Source organism: Sinocyclocheilus rhinocerous, unplaced genomic scaffold (assembly GCF_001515625.1).
Source record: "Sinocyclocheilus rhinocerous isolate Xijiao unplaced genomic scaffold, SAMN03320098_v1.1 scaffold5064, whole genome shotgun sequence".
Lineage (NCBI taxonomy): Eukaryota > Metazoa > Chordata > Actinopteri > Cypriniformes > Cyprinidae > Sinocyclocheilus > Sinocyclocheilus rhinocerous.
Window position 1 is genome coordinate 31402 of NW_015636846.1, and position 22115 is coordinate 53516.

Below are 22115 nucleotides of genomic sequence, written 5' to 3' on the forward strand. Positions count from 1 at the left end.
TATATATATATATATATATAAAAACATTTAAATATTCATACCAAGCTCTAAAATATTTTATTGGGTAGAAATTGCAAAAATTAAATAATTAAAAATCATTATCAAATAAATCACAAATGACTGTATGTTCGGAGAATGACTGTAAATTAATTGGTTAAAATGAGTGGGAACACTGAAGAACATTCAGCTCCTGAAACATTTTTTAATTTACAGAAACTGAATGCCCATAGATTAAAAATAAGTTTTGAAAGCAAAACTAGGGCCTTTGAATAAATATTGTTGTGGACAAGTGAGGGGACTTGGAGTTAAAAAGTTTGAGAACCACTGACTGAAGAGAAAGTTCACCCAAAACTTTACAGTTAAGGTCAGTGGGATCCAGTGTTTCCAATTTGTCAAAATATCGTCTTTTGTGTTCTGCACGAAATAAAGTCATACAGGTTTGGAACAGCCTGGTGGTGAGTAAATATTAGTGATAGCAATTTTCATTTTTGGGTGAACTATTCCGTTAAGATAGATTAGGTCATTTTACAGACTTACAGACAGTCTGCTCTCAATCACGTGAGCTGTGCTGAAAAGCCACTCTCTTTAACTGGTACATGGCACAAACAAATATTCTCAAGAGAGGAAAATCGGACCTGGTTACTTGCCAGTAACGTCATGCTCTGTTCTAGCAAAGTTTGGCTCACACCGGTACATCTGCACTGCAGTTCTCAGCATGTGCCGACTACTCTTCAAATGTGTCATCATAAATGCTGCAGAGCCTGTAGATTTGGGCTGCTTGATTCATACACTATTTTACACCGTGATTTATTTATCAAGCCTAGCCAAAATCAAAGGTTGCAGTCTGTGTGGGTTTAACTAAATCCACTATTTATGCTCCTATTCAATACAATGAATGAGCTGATTTAAGTACCAACTCAAAATACATGTGTTTCTTTTCCTAATAAAAAGAAATTAATAACTTTTGGTCAAGTCTGCACTCTGCACTGTCCAATGCCTCCATGCTCCAGCCAGATGATGTCATGTCTTGACCTTATGTCAGCAAATGTAGCCCTGCCCTTTGTTGGATGCTTTAACTACTTAAAGAGAATTTTGGGAAGAAGATTTTATGAGTTCAAATGTGCTGGTTCATGGTTGTATAATATCACGTGCGTGTATGCATCCCAAACGTGTGACTGGCGCCCAGAGACTGGGTTGGACGCCTGCTAGAGCTCCTGTGATCTCTGAAGAGTCTTGAACGGTTCAAGTGGCTGCCGGTCTCACACATATGGACTCAGGAAAGAACATTCCAGACTCACACACAGTGCCAAACCTCTGGATTACCTCATCATATAGACATAGTCTGGCTATCTAAATGATCTAATTTTGTTGTTCACTTGTTGACATCCTGACCAGGCGAATTGGGACAAGCTTCCAGCATTGAGCTTTTTATTTTTTTTTGTCCTCCTTGTAAGCGAAAAGCTGCATGAAATGACAAAATCACAGCAAATTAGAACATGTTTGATGTTTAATATGTTATGATGGGGTTTTGGATAAAAGAAAACATGACAAAAATAGAAAGAAAGCAGTCAATGAAATGTCTGGCAGCTGGTTAGGATAAAAACTAACATGGACAGATGCATTTTGACTAGTTTGAACAAAGTGTTCAAAAATAATGTTTGTGTTTTCGCAGTGAATGGGCAGCCTCGGCCACTGGAGTCGTCTCAGGTGAAACACCTGCGTAGAGAACTGATCCATTTGAGGAATAAAGTCAACAGCCTGCTGGACAGCCTGGAGCCCCCATCAGAGTCTGTCCCAGAGAGCACCAACCCAGAAACCGGTACTTGAACTCTCCCAGAGTGATTCTCATGTTCTTCATATCCAGTACTTTAGCCAAAGCATTTGAAGCACATAAAGCCTCTCTTAAAAGCTTATTTAGATTAAAAAAGGTGGACAACATAAAGGGTTAGTTCAGTAAAAATGTAGTAATTTACACATCCTTGTATTATTGCAAGCCCACAACACTTTATTCCTACTGTGGAACACCAAAGGAGATTTTTGGTAAATGTTCATGCTCTTCTTTACCATACAATCAAAAGCATACAGTGACCAGGGGCTGGCAAATTTCAAAAAGCAACTCAAAAATAGTCAATGTGTCAATAAGACATTTTTATTTATTGAAAAGGCTGATATTTAAGCTGTAAAGTGATAATCTGGCATCAAAATTGACACATTTGAATGAATGCATCCACATTTAGTGCATGGGTTTGGAACAGTGAGGATGATGACAGAGTTTTCATTCTTTTTATCTCTTTACCTCGTAAATGTTCCTTGAGAGGGGAAGACAGGCGATACTAAAGCTGTCTTGTTCTGATGTCTCTGGGTGACAGAATGTGTGAATGAGGCAGTAGATTCAACAGTGAAGCAGGCCCCTCCAGTCAGTGCTGCTAGCATGTCTGCATTTGACCCCCTGAAGAACCAGGAAGTGGTCAACAAGAATGTCATTTCTGCATTTGGCCTGTCTGAGGAACCTGCCCAAGGTACCATATACATGTACAGTCTTCATAGTGCTTGGTTGATTTTTATTTTTTTTTTCAGCCATAGCATTGATCATTGTGATAAATTACTTGATTAAAGACACAGATCATGCTATTTAATGGTTTATAGCCTTGTGCTGCATTAATACAGATTTCATTTGATGTGCTGTCACAGGTGTGCTTACCTGCTATTTTATGGCTTCTAGTGTAACTCATCCATTCATATTTAAGATCTTGAACCACCTATACACTTCCCTGTGTTCCAGTTCCAGCTGTAGCCGCCACCGCCGCTGCAGAGGAGCGCTCTGCAACTCCAGACAGTATTGCCTCTTCATCCTCTGCAGCGCCCCCTTCTGCTGTGGCTCCCCAGGCTCCTCCAGCTTACTCAGGGGTCCAACAACCTCCCTCTGCTACTATGGATGGTAAATCTACCACTTTTAAAACTTGTACCAAAAGTCTGAAATGGGACTTGATGTAGAGTGTGATCTAGAATGACGTCGCTTATAAGCAGTGTGTCTTACGTAAAGCCCACTAACAAACACACCTGATCAGGGTCGAGTGACCCTGTCTAATCATACAATTTGAAAACAGTCTATAGAGACTGGCCAGTCGATTTAGAGAATAGCAGTTTTGCACATCCTTACTGCAGATGTTTCCTTCTGATGTTTACGGGAAAGAGTCCAGCGAAAGAAAGATGAACAAGGAATCATGTGGCTCAGAAGTCTTTGTAGTGAATTCAGAGCATGATGTTATTCTCCACTTGGCCATTGAAATATCTCCCCTCGTTTTCTTTCCAAAAAACGCCCACATCAGTCCAGTGTACTTGAGAAATGCAGGACGGGTCTTGATTTGGCAGGTCATGCTGCTTTCAATCAGGAGCTGTGCTCTACGCAGATGGTCAGGCTGTCACCGACTGCCAGCGTTTGGACGATCTATCATCTGCTCAATTTTATGTGGCTATCCTATTTGTATGTTTTCAATCAGCCTCTCTGTATTGGCTCTTTATTTGTTGATATTCCAGAGTAACATGCCAGATATCCCACATTAAAATATATTCCGACACCGAGTGAGAGAGATCAGTTCTTAATATTTATGGCCCTCTGGTGTCCCAGATATTTCTCAAACGTTTGATGATGAAACCGAGTAACAGTGGGATATCCTCGCTAGGATCCACAAGCTGCTTGTTGATGTCCAGGATTTTTATAAGAATTCCCTCCCTTAACAGTGTGAATCTTAATCCTGGACAAAAACATGAATTTATGTTGTCTTAATCACAGAAACATGTTTATTGTTTTAAACAGGTCAGATGTATCAGCAGTATCAGGCTCCAGGTGGATACCCTCCAACAGCTGGACCCCAGCAGCAGTACGGGATGCAGTACCCTGGTAATTCTTTAAAACACCTGCTAGTGATGCCTTCATGATTTAGAGCTCAGCTTTAAGCTCTGTTCCTAACAAATGTGATGCAGGCGTTTGCAAACAACTATTCAAATTAGTGTGATGCTGGATTTTCTCTGAAAAGTGTCAACAAAATTAGTTAATAATATATGCATTCGTTATTAATACATAATTATTAATAAAATGTAAATAATGTAAAATGTGAAATATATACTAATTATTTACTGCCGTTCAAAAGTTTGGGAATACTTGTATTTTTTTTAAATGGTTTTTGCCATGAAAATAGCCTAAGATGCTGACAAGGCATTAAATAAAAATATACTACTAGTACTCAAAAGTTTGGGATCAGTAAGATTTTTAATGTTTTTTTAAAAGACGTTTCTTCTGCTCATCAAGGATGCATTTATTTGATCAAAAATACAGAAAAGAAACAGTAATATTGTGAAATATTTTTACAATTTAAAATAACGGTTTTCTATTTTAATATACTGTAAAATATAACTTAATTATGTGATGCAAAGGTGAATTTTCATCATCCATTACTCCAGGCTTCAGTGTCACATGATCCTTAAGAAATCATTCAGATTTTTTTAACAGTATGCTGATTTATTATCAATGTTGGAAACAGATATGCTGCTTAATATTTTTTGGAACCTGTGATACTTTTTTCTGGATTCTTTCATGAATAAAAAGTTAAAAAGAACTGCATTTATTCAAATTATAAATCTTTACCATCACTTTTTTTTAAATTTATTTAACAACGCATTCTTGCACAATTTCTTTAAAAAAAAAATGAAAAAATTACCAAACATTTGAACGGTAGTGTATATTATTACAAAATATATATATATATATATATATATATATATATAATTTATTTAATCCTCTTTTTCAGCTGGTTATACTCCTCAGTCTGGTGTTCCTCAGGCTCCGCCTCCTCAGCAGCAGTTCCAGAATTACCCCGCCCCTACTTCTCAGGCTGCTGGTGCTCCTGGCTCCGCCCCCTATGCCCGAAACCGCCCCCCTTTTGGCCAGGGCTACACCCAGCCGGGCCCTGGCTATCGGTAAAAGGCCTTTAGTGTCCCCACAGCACCTCGCTACAAGTTTTCTCGGTCTCCAACACATCAGCCCCCAAAATCTGTGTTTGACATTCTAATATTGTTTGTGTTTGTTTGTGCTTTGCGTGATTGAATGAATGCGTGTGAGAATGAGACTGTGAGGTTGTATGTGTGTGTTTGCACACATGGAAGACCAAATGGTGTGGGAGTGGACAGCTGTGTGTGTGTGTGTGTGTGTGTGTGTGCATTTTATTTTATCACGGTCTTCTCATTGGTGTTATTTTGTCATAAACCATGAGTCTGTTTAAACACTAGAAAATTATCATAATCAAAGTAAGTGATATTTGTTTAGTTTTCTTTACTTTTTCCCAATGTCCTGGTTTTTATTAACCCCTGACTGGCCCTCTGCAGTGAAGCCTGTCATTTCTGTATAAACTGTAACATTGTTTTCAGGAGGTGAATAAAGACTTTGAGACTGAATGATGGGATCGTTGTTCATTTGTTCATGGAATTAACAACTTTCTTTAACTGGTCAGGATTGCATCAAATAAAAAAAACACGAAAACTTGTATCTTTTCATGTCAGATTCAGAAACCATTTTAAACTAGCCACCAAAAAAAAGAAGAGATCATAAAATAAACTTGCTTGTGCTTTTATTGGTAAAGCAGATTCATTTTAAACCTTATAAAATATATCAATGTTTCAATGTAAAAACAAGTTACATAAAATCTGGCATTTAAAAGCCTTTTCTGGAAATCATGAGTCACTGAACTTCTGTACAAAATATACTTCCTTGTTAAAGAGATGTTGCATTTCTGACATTCATACATACTATAATTACAACAATTACTTGAAAAGCTGCATGTCTTGAATAATAGTTTATATGACCTAGTCTTTAAATTCCTTGTTTAGCATTGCGCTTGAGCTGTTAAAGGAATGTTTCCGGCTTAGTACACTCAGCATGTTGTTAACAGCATCTGTGACATATTGACGATAACAGAAAAATCATTCAACTCTATTTGGGGAAAAAAATTTAAATAAAGCACCTCCAATGAAAGTCTATGGGGCAAAGCATTGCACCCGGATAAACGTTAAAATGCACAGTATTTCATAAAGCCAAAAAATTTAATTAGGATATTCACATGAGACTAGTGTACTAGCTGTACAGATGTAGACTGTCCAATTTTTCAACTACAATGACCATATAAAGCCAGTAAACCTGGTAACTTTTGCACAATACTTGCAAGGTCCAAAAAAGGACTGCTGACAGAGGAAAAATCCACCTTTAGGAATTACATTGGTAGTGCATGATCAAAAGTTCACCATCCCACCAAACGTTTTTTTTTAGTAAAAAGTATAGAAGAATAAAAAATGTAATTATATTTTTATAATTATACATATATATTTATATCACATAAATTATATTTATATAATACAAATATAATTTGTGTTAGTAAAAATTATTTTCTGTGATGACAATGTTATAGATGCTGTCTACAAAACCTGTTTTGAACCTGGAACATTCCTTTAAGTTGGCCGTGGTCATTTTAGTTTCAGTGGCATATTTAACATTTTGATAAATAATATACACATTCATTTTGCCTTTAAGGGAGCCTGCTTCCCTATATTCTCTAAAGTTAAACTTCTTAATCTCAACAAGAACATTCATTCAGCTCTCTGTACGTTTGCTGCACCACTTCAGTATATAAATAATTCTATATGTGCCCGATACCCGAAAATACAGATACATGCTTTCAAGAAATCACTCTCTACACAAACATCCCATAAAAAGGCAGCGGATGTTTCTTATCCGTCACGTCTTCCATCTGCTCCTCGGGGTCCTACCACTTCCCAGGAATGGGTATCCCACACTCATACCAGGCCACGTAGTTGATCATGGAATTTCCACCGATGTCCCCAAACTTGACAGGCTCTTGACGCATGGCCCGGTAAAAGCCTTGATAAGACAGGAGAAATCGTCATATCTCGCATACTAGTGTTAGATTACTGTGTTCTTGTTAAATAAAACCTGTTTTTATTAGAAACCTTTTCTGGGTGATAACTGATCTGGTGGAAGAGGACCACCGGTTCGTCCGTCCAGGAACGAGTCAACAAATTGGCAGTGATCCTCTCCATACCCAGTTTGATCTCCTATGCTGTAGAACTTCCCTGGAGAAAGAAAGAACTAAAAAGTAACTAAATGGCAGAAATATCTGTCGAGTTGGTAAATGGTTAATACTGTACGGACCTTTGAGATAGTCGCTCAGATAGATCTTGTATCTAAGAGAGTTGCACAACTGGATACCCACAAACTTGCGGTACCAGGTCCGCTTTATGAACTGCTGCCCATTGCACTCGGAGTACGAGTCAGACTTGAATGGAAACGATGACCAGATGGCATTTTTACCTATGAGAGCCAATATAAATGATTAGACACACATGTACAGCTGGTATAGGCATATTGCGTCTTTCTATTTTTAATATTGTATGCTTGAGGTGACTGACACTCTTACCGGTTTGGATCTCACTCACACGAGGATCAGCTGCAACGCAGAAGAACATGATGTCACTGCAACTTAATGCATTGTTGATGTGACATTTTGGGGTCAGTAAGATTTAGTTTCTGTTTTTGAAACAAGTCTCTTACGCTCACCGAGGCTGCATTTTGTTTCTTTCATCAAAAACAGTAAAAACAACAGTAAAATAACTATTTGGATATACTGTAAAATGTAATTTATTCCATTTTGAATTTTCAGCAGCCATTAATCCAGTCAGTTCAGTGTCACATGATCCTTCAGAAATCATTCTGACGTGCTCAAGAAACATTTTGTAGTATTGTAAAAGTTGAAAATAGTTTGCTTTTTGTGGAAACGGTGATGCATTTTTTTTTTAGGATTCCTTGATAAATAGAAAACAAAAAAACCTTTAATGCATCATCTCTTTCAAAAACAAAAATCTTACTCACCCCGAACTTTTGAACATAGTGTATATGCAAATGTACCTCTAAAAGTTAATGAAATAAACCATTTTATCATACCTACTATGAAACTATACATACATAAATTAGGCTGATCCAAACATATAAACATATGCCATTCAGGTAATTATTATTACACTCAACGCCTGAATATAACGAAACAGCATGGTTTTCAACTTAAGTTATTAAAAATCCAAAGCCCCAAGAAATTCCCCTGACATGTCCTCACTATCATGATGTACAATTTTCCAGAGCTTGTGTCAGATATCCTCATGGTTATTATTATTTTCTGGCAGTCTATCAGGGCCCCTTTACCTACAGTAAATAAGTGCAATGGAGCCAGAAGAGAGAACACATTGGAACTATTAGTTGAACATTAGGCACATTACTCTCACTGCTGACAGTAATGTTTATATGCTAATTATACATATACATTACAGCATTGCCAATTACACACACCTGTGAGCTTGATGTCTCATTCTTACGTTACCTTGGCCTGCATGACTCTTCTATCATATGAGTGCCAGTTTCTTTCAATTGTTCAGTGATGTCAAACATAATCGGTTTTCACGCAACTTGTGACTAATCACAATGCTTTCGAATGTTTTGACGCATGAATGAGATTTAAGTGAATAATGATTTATGTTTAGGTCTGTTTTTCACACAAGGCTCTTGTATGGCTTAAGATGAGCTTAAACATAGTGCAAAAACTCTAAAAGTAAAAACCATTAAAGCTTCTCTTGTTGATACAACTGGCCCAGTGACACTTCTAGAACAAACAGAGCTCAGATTCACTGGATGAGCCAAATTATTTCACAATGAGCTCAGACCAGATTGTGGTTTCAGATCTGGGACTTTTAGCTGAGACTCTTACACATATTCTGAACACACAATGTATTCACAATGAATTAATTTAACATTTCTTCTCCGCTTACCTGACTCAGTACTGAAGGTGACCGGTTCACTGGCTGGGCCAGAACCCAGCTCATTCTTGGGTGTAACTTTGAACTCATAACTACAAGACAAAATAGAGTTGATAATTCTGAAACAATGTTATGTTGATCAGACAACCAAACATTACTAATCAGGTGTATTTTCTTGTAACAAACATTAAGTGGACCTTTACGGCCCCAAAGCGAAAACAGCTTCATAACAGCACTAAACGATACGCTGTTTAATAAGTTGTCTGTAAGGGCAGGACTATGAGTTAGTGTGTAGCTATTAGCTTAATTTAATAACTATTGAAGTCCATGACATGGTGTGTGTCTTCATACCTGCTCTCTGGTTTCAGGTTCTCCACAGCTGTATGTGTTTGATTTGTTGTCTGGACAGACACCTCCTCTCCATGCAGACCCTTGGTGGAGGAAACTACCTCATATTCTATTGATACAACAGAAACATAATTTGTTGTTTCAAATTTTTAATGCAACATCAAAGGAGATTCCCAGAATGTCTGAGCTGCTTTATTCTATTCAATGGACTACATTAATGGTGTTTTTCAATACTATTTGGATTTTGGGGATAAGTAAGTAAGTACTGTAAGCAAGCAAGTAAGTAAATAAATAAATAAAAACACTACTGTTTTTGGTACATTTCTTTTGTACTTTTCTAATTATCAAAGAATCCAATTATGATAATAATAATAATAATGTTTCTTGAGCACCAAATAAGCACATTAGAATGATTTCTGAAGGATCATGTGACACTAAAGACTGGAGTAATGATGCTGAAAATTCAGCTTTGCATCACAGGAAAACATTACATAAAATATATTCAAAGAGAAAAAGAGTTATTTCACAATATTACTGTTTCTACTTTATGTAGCCTTAGTGAGAATAAGAGGCTTCTTTCAAAAACATTAAAATATCAAACTTTTGTACAGTAGTCTATCTCCTTTATTCCATGGAAGGAAGTAATACAGGTTTGGAATGACCTAATTTTGGAATGAGCAAATAATGACAATTTTCATTTTTGTATCTCATATATCTTGTTAAATCCAACTAAAGTAAGTTTAACCAAAGTCCACTCAAGGCAAGCCAGTTCACTTGGCGGCCATCTTGGCAGCTATTTTCTATGCAGGTAATGGACATAAAGTATAACTTCTATCTGCTGGAATGGAGAAAGACTAAAAATCTGTTAAAATTTGTCAAAATAACTTTTCAAAGCCATATTTCAAATTAGCAATAAAGTCTGACAACAATGGAATCATAAATTTAGCTTCTTAAGCTCAAACCAATGCTAAAAACCAATATTTTTTCAGGCTTGCCCAGCTAATGCACATTCCAGAGGTAAAAAAACAGACTTCACATCCATAAAAAAGGCAGCTGGCTCTTTTAACTTTCTTTCCAACAGCTGCCATATTGGACATTGCAACTTTTCCCATTCATTTCTCAAGTTGTCCATCACCTCCTTCAATACTGTGTCTAGTTTAAGCCAGCAAAGACAGTAAACAAATGCTCTGTCTACCTGTGGTCTCATTGTCTGTTTTGTCCCAGTCAAGGATGATGAAGGAGGGGCATCCTTCCACTGTGACCACAGTAAGGTTGGATGGAGGGGTCTTGGGTGGGCCAGTGACATTCAAGTATCCGATCTCCTCATCAGGAAAGAAGTTGAGAGAGTGAGTGACAGAGCATGGCTCCTCCGGACGTTTGTCAGTTCTATAGATCACGTGAGGCGCTGCAAATAGAGGACAGCCAATCAGAGGTCCAACACTCGTCAAAAGACTGTGAATCAGAAATCAGACACAGTTCTTTCTGTCTGACCGTGCTGTAGGTCCAAAATATTAATGCTTTTAGCCCATATTCTTACCTATGAAACGTTTCTTCCCCGTGGCATCCACCTCAGAGAGGGGATGAGAACTGAATACAGAGGAGTTGTCACTGGTGTCAAAACGACTCCCTAAGATTCAAAGGCAAACATGAAACGCCACAAGACCAGAAATTCAAGACTACAACTGCTCCAATTGTTAGATATACTAATTCTCTCATTCTCAACAGATTGTCTTACTTGTTTCCAGTACTTTAGAAGAAATAGGCACCGAAACACTCTAATTTCAGCATTTAGTGTGTTGTATTCATCATAGTTCTTGTACAAATGACATAACTCGCATTAGAGCATACCCTCAAAAACAGAATGTGGTGTTGTTGTCGATGATGGCCGTTGTTTGGCTGGTCTTTCAGTAGTGGGTGGAGCTAGAGGTTTTAAATCTGGTACTGGGTCCATCTGCTTCAGATCAATAATGTTTTCTAAAAGTTAACATGGAAAATGTTTCATTAATTGGCAAGAAACACATGCATGTCCAACAAGACTGTCGCCATATGGACTTTGATATATTTGTCTGTTAGTGTCCTCACCCTTTTCTTTAGTCTCTGAGACCTGGTTCAGCTTTGTATTCGCTGTAAAAGAAGGCGCCAGATTAGTAGGAGATACAGGGTAATTGTTTGTGGTTACTGAAACTTTTCAAACTGAAAAGTTTGACCATAATAAAAAACAAACATTAAAACACAAATTAAATTATGCTGTAGCTGTGATTAATCTGAATAAAAAAGACAGCTGGAGCTGCTATGGCCTGCTAAAAAAGTTCAAAGTAAGACTTTTTTCTTTGTGTTAGTCCATTTAATTTTGTTTTCACTTTCAAAATCAGATCAGCATAAAGAAACAGCTATTTCACATTATTATAAATCTCCAAGGCCAAAATCTATCATTTAGAAGTGAAGGTAAAGTATGTTCTGCATAACATTCACATGGTTGGAATTAAAAAAATAATGCATGACATCAGGTTAATGTCCGCACAGTCAGAGTATTGTGGGAGCCAAATGGGATCTTTTAATGCCATCCAGACTCTTAGGACTGCGGCTTCTCCTAGAACAGCTCTGGGGGACCAATGCTATGATGGAGTGCAGAACTACACAGCTATAATGCTGCATATTCACTCAAAATAGAAGTGCGGGATAATATTGACCAAAGCCTGTCAATGAATCAATTTCCAAACGTAATTATTTCCAACAGCCATCTCTCTAATGGTCTATTATTCCAATATGCGATTCGCAAAACATTCCAGATCATTTTCAGGAACCTAATTTAGTATGAATAGAAGGGTTTTAAGAAAAGTTGGATGAAGAGCAGTTTCACATTTTCCTCAAGTAATCATATGTCTGCCAAATGTGTTCAAGCAGACTTTCTAATATGAGTCGGATTGGATGGATGGGATGAGCAATTGGGTAAGGACAGAGTGGCTTGATTCTCTATTATTCAGTTTCAATGTTGTCTTTGGTTGGGAGAGGCTGATGGAGAAAGTGAGAGAGGGTCCTTGGTTCTCATCAGTGGCTGGCTAAGTTTATCAATGGCTGATCTGTCATGCTTTTCCACAGAATCATAAGCTCTGAAAATCCATCATGACATGAACAGCACATAAATATTTTCTTTGGCCCAGAATGGTCATGAAATCCAGCTGCAAGGGAATCGTTCTTTAGACAGGAGATGTTTTCTACAAAACAGGGACATCTATCTCAGACATCATGTTAAAACTGTATCCAAACTAAAACTATGCACAATTGGATTCACAGTTTTCTGGGACAGGAACCACAAAATCGCTCAATAAACTAAAGAACACAACACCAGGCTTTACAACTACAGTAACATCACATGGATTGTAATGGAAATAGGATATTGCAACCTCCTTATGAGATAAAACTAAGATAACTTCTAATATATGCATTCAAAATCCATGAAGGAGTTTACCAAGTTGCTCTCTGGTTCCCTTTGGAAATTTGGACCCCAAAAGTCCTTGATGTTTATCACCATGGGGCACTGTCATGATAGAAAAAATAATGTCATTAAATGTGAACATTAAAGGGACATGACAAAAAAAAGCACATCAGAAACAACAATATAAACACAAGAATGTTTGTATTTGACCATATTTGACCGATATTAGAGTAAGAGACCAGACGTAAAAAAGAGGACTTATATGACAAAAACAGTTTAACTGTACAGTTTGAGCTGTAATATCAGGTGTCACAGGAGTCATCAGCTGTTGTGCAGAATTAAATGACAGCGTGAAGAGGATAAGATGGGAAACAGACTTTTGGCAGAAAGAGGTAGACTGTATGTGTTTGTCTTTTCCCTGCAGATAACACATGAATCTTGTCAACAGGTCCGAAGTGTCCCTTAAATAAATGAATTTAAAACCCACCCGAGAAACCATGTGCAAAGAAGAATGTCCATATACAGTATATACTGTACATAAGCCTATGCACTCAACCAAACATACTCATAAAAGTTTATACACGGGGAGCATAATTAAGTTTTTGCCATGTCTAACAATGCTAGGTGAACTGAGAATGTTAAATAAACATAATAACGAAAGAAGGGACTGTATAGAATCTATAAAAAACAGATTTTTTTTTAATTCACTCTGATTATGTCAAATGCATAAAAACATACTGTTTGTTCTTACTTTGCAACTAAAAAAGGTAATGTCCAACCATTTTATTTACTTCTTCTTGTCAAAAGTTTATTTTGGACCCCGATTAATATAAGCATTTGTGCATATAAGCATTTGTTTTGCAATATACTGATTTATGAAGCAAAAATAAATCTAATACAAATAATATATAAACAAATGAATGGATATAAAATAAATTTGGCTTAATTACTTAAATGCCCATAATTAAAATATATACACAGTGCAGTAACCTAAACATATATTTGATCTTTTCTCTTTAGCAACATTGCCGTGTACACTACAGCTGAACTTACAAGCTTCATTCATGTGGTGTGAAACAGCCCCAGTGCTACACATTTATGAATTTGCACACTACATAACATTTAAAAAGTCTAATGAAACAGTTAGACAGAATGAATGAATAAATGAAAGTAAGGATGGCTGGATACATTACTGGAAGCATGAAAGGAAAGCTGAACGGCCAAAAGCCCCTCTTAAAAGAAAAATTATGTCTGTGTCAGTGTGAAAACCTCAAATACCTTTTATACCCGTCTTCTTGTTGCCAGTTGAGTTATGATACCCAGAAGGTGGCCTGAAAAACACCCTGTGGTGAACTCGACCAGGGACATGACCGTGAGGCCTCAATCTCTGTGTAGCATTTCGTGCCAAGAGGTGGGACACAGAAGAAGAGTTGCGGAAGATACCTCTGCCTAGATAAACACAAACACAGTCAGCAATGGGAAGGAGACAATGATTAAAGATTATGGCAACAGATCTGTTAACTGACTGGATGGGGATGAGTCTGGGAAGCTCTCAAAAGAGCACCAGCTATCCAGAAACAGAAGCCAACAGATCTAGAAGAGAAGATGGTGGAAATGGTGTGCGTAGCATTATGACAGTGCAAGTGTTGAACATTAAGAGTGGATGAAGTAGTCAGACACTTGAGGTGAATGAATGTCATAGTAATGTGAGAGCTGGTGCTGTTGGTGATGGTTTAAAGACGATTGGGGGCTGTTTCAGCACTAGTCAGGTGGTAATGGCATTGCCCAGCAGTATGACGTTTGGAGGTGGTGGTGATGTTTGGTGGTGACAATCACGACGCTACTGTGTACAATGAAGATTTATGTGGTTAATACACGGACAGGCGACAAACAGCACATTTAGGAAAAAAAAAACTGGAGCTGATATCATTACCCTCATTCCTATTGGCCACCTCATTTGTAAGTGTTGGCTGTGACAGTAGCTGTTCGTCCTTTGGCTGGGAAATAGCTGACATACAGAGGCAGAACATATTGTAATGATAATGTTCTCAGAAGATCCCTACCCAATACCTTTTAGTCTGTTTAGATTATCCATGACTGTTAAAGGAATATCTGGCACCAGTTATTTAAAAAATAGCATAACAATGAATGAAAAACATCAAAGAACTTCTTAAACAGGGGTTGTCCAATCCTGCTTCTAGACAGATGTCCTGCAAAATTTAGCTCCAACCTGCCCCAACTCACTTGACTGGAAATTTCTAGCAATCCAGATTAGTTGATTCAGGTGTTTAATTTGGATTGGAGACAAACTCTGCAGGATAGCAGCCCTCCAGGAATAGGACTTGACACTTCTGTCTTAAAGGGATAGATCACGGAAAAATGAAAATTACCTCATGATTTACTCAACCTCAAGCCGTCCTAGGTATATATGACTTTATTCTTTCAGACGAATACAACCGGAGTCATTTGCTGGAACGCTACTCTCACGTGAATGCGCGTATGACAGTTAGCGGATGCTATAGATTACGTTTTATAAAGTTTTAAATATGGATATTTTTCTCACACAAACGCATCGATTTGCTTTAGAAGGCCTTTATTAATCCCCCGGAGCCTTTTTATGATGGATGGATGCACTTTATTGGACTTCAAAATCTCTGCCATTATAAAGTTTGGAAGAGCCAGGAAAGTTTTTAATATAACTCAGATTGTATTCGTCTGAAAGAATGAAGTCATATACACCTAGGATGGCTTGAGGGTGAGTAAATCATGAAGTAATTTTCATTTTTGGGTGAACTATCCTTTTAAGGGTTAAATTTTAAGTTGTTGGATTGCTTCAAATTACTGAAACTAGCCTGTTTCTAAATCATACTGTATGTCTAGGGGAGAAGTTACCCGCTGGTCGACTCGGATGACTCGTCCCCACTGTTACCCTCTCCGCCACAGGTGAGTTTTGAATGGCATCGGATTTGGTGAAAGCTGTTTCAGGTGTGAGGTTTAGTAGGGTTTTTGGGGTACCTGGCAACCATTCTTCAGGGGTAGGTTGTCGATTTTCAACTTGGGAGTCTGTTTTTGGATTGTATTTAGCAGTGCTAGCTTGCCGTTTAGTGGTGCTGGAATGCTTTGTTGTGGTGCTGGGTCTGGACTGGTACCAAAAGGTTATGGGTAGATATATAGGATGTGGTGTCAGTTCCTGTATGTTCTCAGTAAGAAGTGGATTTTTAGTTGTGGGAATATGGGATGTAGAATATTCTTCAAGGATGGATGGATTAGTGCTAAATACTGGATGTTTGCTAACATCGGTTTTCAGCTGTGCTACGAAGACATCTGTTTGTTGTTCTGTTACTAAGACAATATTTTCTAAAGTAGTGGGTGAAGTCAAAGCTGTGGTTGTCGGTGAATGGCTATTTGTGGACCAATCCTGTGTTGTTGGTGGTGGTTTGGTGTTTAGCTGTTCAGAATGTGCGATTGTGCTGGACTGGTAGTGAGAAGTGGTTTCTGGAAAATAAGTGTGAGTGGTTGGGTGTTTGGACGTGCCTCGTGAACGCTGGGTTGTGCTCAGTCGGTGCAGCCTGGTGCTGGGTTGAATTTTTCTTGTATGAAGACTGTCTTGTTTCTTAGATGGGTGAGGATGTTCCTGGACAGTGCTTGTGGTACGTTGTTGGGTTTGTTGGATTGGTGGTTTGGTTGTAGGTGGATTAGGGGAAGATGTTTCACTAAACTGTTGTGGGGTTGTATTCAGCAGCTGTTTGGCTGTATTTGGTTGATCTTTGACTGAGATTTGCATTTTGCTGGTATATTGTTGGATTGTAGTGGATGGTTGTTGGGTTGTGCTGGTTTGTTGTTGGGTTCTGGAAGGTTGTGGCTGAGATGTTGTAGGTTGTTGTGGGGTTATGCTAGTATGTTGCTTTGTGAGAAGATCTGCTTGGGTTGTACTGGGATGACTGGTGGGGTTTCGAGGTCGAACTGTGCTTGTGGTCGTTGGTGTGGGCAGAATGATAGATGTGTGAGAGGAAGGAAGGGCCTCGGTTGAGGTAGGTGGATTGTCAGGAACTGTTGTGGGATTTTCTCCCCCTGTTGATGAAACTGTAGAAAAAGAAATGTTCTATCACAGACATTCAATGTAAAATGGCACACACTGGAAAAGAACAGAAATAAAAAGGCATTGATTTCAATTGGTTGATAATGAGACATGTAGCTCTCCTGTCACAGAAGTTAATGGGACAGTTTTAGGTTTTAATAAAATCCTTTAGCAGGAATTAATTTGTATTGAAGAAAAGTGATTATAATCATTAGATGATGTTTTTTCCTCCAACAGTTCCTCCAGCTTGTGTGTCTTTCAGAAAATTCACATCTGGCATGTGGAATTATGAAGGACATTTATTTGGAATGTATCTTGAAAATTACTGTGACAGGGGACCTACTACATGTGCAGTATGAGCGGTTCAATTTAAAACACAGTTTAGGTCACAGGCATAAAACAGAAGAATCGTTTAGTCTGTTTTACATAGATGGACAATTAATTTGAGTAAAAGCAAGTTTACTTGGTTTGTTTAGTGTTTAAAGATATCTAAACATTTAAAGCTGGAAACTTAGCAAAAAAAATTGTCATTTTAGTTATAATGTCAATTCAGGCTCTCTATTTTATGAAGAAAACCAGGTGTGTGTGGTCGTAAAAAAAACAATTAATTGTTTTCTATCTAGAGAGAGGTAGAAATGTGGCTTTTTCACATGCAAGAAGTGTTCTGAAAATACATGGGGAAAAAATAGTTCAAAGTTTACAGAGTAAGAGACAATGGGTATGTTCACAATGGCAAACTACTGTGGCATACTTATACTATTTTTGTAGTTTGCATATGTATACGGTATATATCTCAATTGTTTTATTTAAATTTCTTTTTTTTTTTTAGCAAATTTTAGACATTTTTACAGCAAATCAATAAGAATGCAAAATAACCACATTTCTTTTCGAGATGACTGGAGGTCAATATACTAAAGTATGTATGTTGCTAATGGGGCAATAAAAGCAGAATACACGTTTTTCAAATGTTGCATACTGTTTTACATGCAACTTAAAAAATAGTAAGCAGTATGCAGTGAATACTGTTCTGTATGCGGTGTGCATTATGCTTGCATTCCATTCTGCTAATGTAATATTTTGCTTGGCTTCAAAGGTGAGAGAATGTCATTTACCTGATGTTTTGCTTGGCTTTGGAAGGCTAGGGTATTTGAATAGAGGGGCTGCTCTGGTCTGGTTAATGTTGTTTAAAACTAGAAAGTGGCAGGAAAATCATTCAATATTTTATATTCATTACTACTATCAGTGACTGTGTTTAGGAAGGAAAAATATGTCTTTTACCTGGCACTGGTGGCAAGAATGATTGCTGGCTTGCTAAGACTGGCTTCTGTTTAGAAAGCAATATCCAAATTAAATAAAAGATCAAGCAAGAGAACAAAAGTGTTGTCCTTAAACTCAGTTATTTACTTACCTTAGGCTTCGCCTGGTTCAGTTCCTTAAATGGCTCTATTATTTGATCTGTGAGGGAAAAATCAATAAACGTCTTAGTTACAGTATGTTTCATTTAAATATCAGTTTTGTGTCAGATATTCATTCTAAACATCCATAGGAGAAATCAAAAACAAACAAGACAATTGTTAACTATGACTCGTTGCAAAATGCATGATTTGTAGTGGGCCACACCAGCTGTGTTATGGATGACCGGTGCACTCCAGACTCCACTGTTTGTGTCGGTGTCTGCTCGGACCACAAACTCATACAGAGCATCTGGTCTGAGGTTGTCGATGACTGTGCTGGTGGATGGACAGGTCTGGTAGTTCCAGGTATTGCTGGGTTCCTTCTCTCTGTAGCGCACTGTGAACTGTCTGAGAGGAGACAAAACGGCAAACCAGAATCTATAAACTAGATTTAAAATGGCAGTCAAATCACAAAAAATCGATCTCCGGTTTGAATAACTCACACTTGTAGGTATTATATCAGCATGATATGGCACTAATGGGCTAAACTCAGATATTATTTATGAATACAGATGCCCCTGCTTACCCTTTTTTTTCATTTTTCCAGCATCTCTCTCTCCTTCTGGCATTTATAAGGTTTTTATAGTTCAGAGGGATCAAATTAGTTGTTTTGTAGAGAGCTGAGGTCAAGCTTTCCACTAACGTGTCCAAGGACAGTGTGTGTGGGTCACATTGTGCCTACGCTATGGGGACCACATGTCCCCACAAGGACAGTAAAAACTGAAATTAGCTGCATTGCAGTGAGCATCCAACAGTCTCTATAAGCAAAATGACTTCATAAGGATGTCTTAACAAAAATATAAACATGCAGGAGATAGAAAACATCATTAGTTCAGAAAAAAAGAAACATTATATGGAAAATCCCAACAACTATATAAAAAACTAAATATGTGTATTCGTCTGTGCATACATACACACCCAAATTCTTTTTTCCACCCAAACATCTGTTAATTTTATTACTGTGTTTTACGGTTTCCTTTTTCTTTTCTTTTTTACTTTTTCTAATACTGTTTAGTTTATTAAAGTCTGTTTTTTTTTGCCCATAAATGTGTGTGATCAGAGTGTCTGGCTGTTTCTGGAACACATGGGCATCAGCACACATGATCCTGTACCTGCTTTGTGTCTTCTGTCAGTGTAATAATTGCACATCTTGAGAGAAGGTCAACAACAAACTGATTCAATCCAGATTAACACCCACACGGTACATGGATTTGCACACATAGACGCTCAAGGACACATACCCTTCATCAAAACAGTCTTCCAGAACGGTATCCATGAAGGGGCTGGTCAGTAGAGTCCCCCAGGACAGCAGCACTGAGGACTCTGTTACCGAGCCAATCACAACGTTCAATGGTTTGTCTAGATCCACTTTTCCTGGAGGTCACAAGTCAGTAATCAGCTAAAATTCATTACACAGTTTTCACTCAGAAACTGCTAATAAATTTCACAATTAATTACAAAGAAATGGCAAGTAACACACTGAATTAAACGTGAAATTTTCAAGTAAAAAGACTATAATAGTATTTTCTAGTAAAACATAATGCTTAAGATAGATTCCCATCAACAATCTTTATTTACAACTTAAAAAAAAAAAAAATCATATTTTGCAGTGTACTGAAGGCCAACAACTTTCTGAACTGTTGTATAGAAGCAATAATGAAACGGCATTGTTTTAAAGTGTGGTTCAAGTGTCCAAATACATTTTGGGATCAGTGTACACACAGATCTAATTTCATTTGTGGCACCGTGTTGCTTACCTGCACACGTTTTCTTAGGTTCCTCAGGAATCTTCGACTGTACCGCAATCAGATATTTGGGCTCAGCATCTAGAAAATAGAGAAGAAACTGTTAAATAAACAACAACTCTATGAAAGAAGGCTAGAAATAAAGACAGTACCTATCTCAGTCTCATAGGGTTGCCCATCCTCGGGTAGCTGGATAAATTGTTTGGAGAACATGCTGCTGCCGTAGCCCAGGATATATCCCTCCAGTCTGGTGTCCACATGGGGCCGGATGAACTTCAATACAATGGTGTCTCCAACAGCGCTGATACGCACCCTCATGTTTTGTCTTTGCACTGAAATTCAAATACACAGGAAAAGTGATCTCAGATTCACTTCATTCCCTTACATTTACATCATGACTGCAGCTAGGGATATTAGAAGTCATGTGACTGTATCTACAACGTTTTTGCCAAGAGATTTGGAATAACAATCAGTCCAGTGTCATATTTTCCTTTCTGAAAGCTACACTTCAACAGTCTAAACGAAAGTGGTTTGGTCATGCACCCATGCACTTGCCAGCAGCGATGCTTCCCTCACAAACATCACGTTCTGCCGTTATAATTACCTAGTTTTGCAAACTATGACAACAAAACACAAACACGTAAAAGAATCCCAGCGCGAGACCCCTGTGATTTGTTTCTCATAAATGTGTGCGTTTGCCGTTTCTGAAGAATGAATGATGAAACAGTGTCCTATGCCAGAGAAAGTTGTTTCTGCTTGAGGGAAACCCCTGGCATTGAGCACTGAGCTCCGGATCACACAAACAGCCCATTTATTACATCAGAGCTGGTTTCTGTATGACTCCCAGAGGAATCAGCAGATAAACTGCTGTGTTGCAGAGATATGTCAGAAATCATGTGTGGATGTAACGTGAGAAAACACTTGTTGCATGCGTGTTTGTTTACAGTTAAACTTAGTCACCCACTGAATCTGACACTTTGAGAATAATGATTTCTCCCAGAGAGCAGTGAGATTGATTGATTGATTGATAAACAACTGGAGACATTTCCTGCTTCTCGCATTTTTCTCCTTTAGAGTTTCAGAAGAGATCTGCAATCAAAAGTCTGAGATTTCAGTATGAGCTTAAATCATTTTCAAATCTTAAATCAAATTATCGGAGCTACGGTAGAATTTAAATGTTAAGACTTTCATAAAAGACTTTATGTTCACCAAGACTGCATTTATTTGATACTGTGAAACATTACTGTCATTTTAAATAACTGTTTTCTGTTTTAAAGGGGTCATATGATGCTGCTAAAAAGAACATTATTTTGTGTATTTGGTGTAATGAAATGTGTTTATGCGGTTTAAGGTTAAAAAAACACATTATTTTCCACATACTGTACATTATTGTTTCTTCTCTATGCCCCGCCTTTCTGAAACGTGTCGATTTTTACAAAGCTCATCGATCTGAAAAAGCGAGGTGTGCTCTGATTGGCCAGCTATCCAGTGCGTTGTGATTGGCTGAATACCTCAAGCGTGTGACGGAAATGTTACGCCCCTTAAAATCCCCATGAAAACAAAATTAAAGTTTTTTGGGTGTTAGTATCAATATGTTAGTCTTAAGGTTATCTATAAGGCAGTGTGCTCCAAAACAGTGACAAAATTCGCATTTAGAAGATATAAGCATTCAAAGCTGTCAGTTAGTCACTTCCACCAAAACGGCTCAACGATTTTTTTGATGTCACATCGTACTTCAGCTTCTCATCAAACTTTCTGTCCAATCAAATGCTCTCTAGAATCCGAAGCGCCCGCCCCCTACACTATAAAATAGACGCTGAAGCCGCGGCTGAAATCGGTCACTTGTCCACAGAATTAGTATTTTCTGTACAGTGAATGGCACGTAGTGCACTATATAGGGGACAGGGAACGGTGTACGCTGTTGAACGGTGATTCAAACAGAGTAAATATGCTTTCCATTGAGGAAACAAAGAAGTCTGGTTTCGCGCTGTGTCACGTTAACCACCGCACCGCACACACACTCTGCTCCAGTCCAGAGACACGATAGCACGGAGCGGATCACATGCGCGAGTCGGCGCAGACCACAAAATGTATCAGAGCTATTTGAATTCTACACAGAATGCTATATTTTATAGCAATATGGATGAGATTGTCCCTGGCATACCCTGTCAAATGCAGCTTTA

General features: G+C 37.9%; 2 protein-coding genes across 7 annotated transcripts in view; one reads left to right on the forward strand and one right to left on the reverse strand.

Annotated features, from left to right (window-relative positions):
* The window catches only part of LOC107748203 (protein TFG-like), a 12016-nt gene extending 6565 nt beyond the window's left edge, over positions 1 to 5451 (forward strand). For 2 of the 3 annotated variants that reach the window (XM_016562907.1, XM_016562908.1), the window contains exons 4-8: positions 1673 to 1819; positions 2370 to 2519; positions 2783 to 2938; positions 3818 to 3901; positions 4809 to 5451. In XM_016562907.1, the coding sequence (XP_016418393.1) occupies positions 1673 to 1819; positions 2370 to 2519; positions 2783 to 2938; positions 3818 to 3901; positions 4809 to 4981 (710 nt within the window). In that variant the 3' untranslated portion in view covers positions 4982 to 5451. The remainder of the gene's footprint in view (positions 1 to 1672; positions 1820 to 2369; positions 2520 to 2782; positions 2939 to 3817; positions 3902 to 4808) is intronic. The other variant, XM_016562909.1, reaches the window with a different exon arrangement.
* A 984-nt stretch (positions 5452 to 6435) lies between these two features.
* The window catches only part of LOC107748202 (target of Nesh-SH3-like), a 20544-nt gene continuing 4864 nt past the window's right edge, over positions 6436 to 22115 (reverse strand). The window contains exons 1-22 of one of the 4 annotated variants that reach the window (XM_016562905.1): positions 20537 to 20611; positions 20085 to 20264; positions 19945 to 20013; positions 19429 to 19561; positions 18354 to 18535; positions 18142 to 18188; positions 18012 to 18057; positions 17846 to 17923; positions 15548 to 16738; positions 14589 to 14663; positions 13934 to 14104; positions 12689 to 12757; positions 11302 to 11343; positions 11068 to 11193; positions 10757 to 10846; positions 10415 to 10624; positions 9223 to 9328; positions 8884 to 8963; positions 7485 to 7514; positions 7220 to 7378; positions 7018 to 7140; positions 6436 to 6928 (exon numbers count right to left, since the gene is read on the reverse strand). In XM_016562905.1, coding sequence (XP_016418391.1) covers positions 6813 to 6928; positions 7018 to 7140; positions 7220 to 7378; positions 7485 to 7514; positions 8884 to 8963; positions 9223 to 9328; positions 10415 to 10624; positions 10757 to 10846; positions 11068 to 11193; positions 11302 to 11343; positions 12689 to 12757; positions 13934 to 14104; positions 14589 to 14663; positions 15548 to 16738; positions 17846 to 17923; positions 18012 to 18057; positions 18142 to 18188; positions 18354 to 18535; positions 19429 to 19561; positions 19945 to 20013; positions 20085 to 20250 — 3309 coding nt within the window. In that variant the 5' untranslated portion in view covers positions 20251 to 20264; positions 20537 to 20611 and the 3' untranslated portion in view covers positions 6436 to 6812. Of the gene's footprint in view, positions 6929 to 7017; positions 7141 to 7219; positions 7379 to 7484; positions 7515 to 8883; positions 8964 to 9222; positions 9329 to 10414; positions 10625 to 10756; positions 10847 to 11067; positions 11194 to 11301; positions 11344 to 12688; positions 12758 to 13933; positions 14105 to 14588; positions 14664 to 15547; positions 16739 to 17845; positions 17924 to 18011; positions 18058 to 18141; positions 18189 to 18353; positions 18536 to 19428; positions 19562 to 19944; positions 20014 to 20084; positions 20265 to 20536; positions 20612 to 22115 lie in introns of those variants that run through there. The other 3 variants (XM_016562903.1, XM_016562906.1, XM_016562904.1) reach the window with 3 other exon arrangements.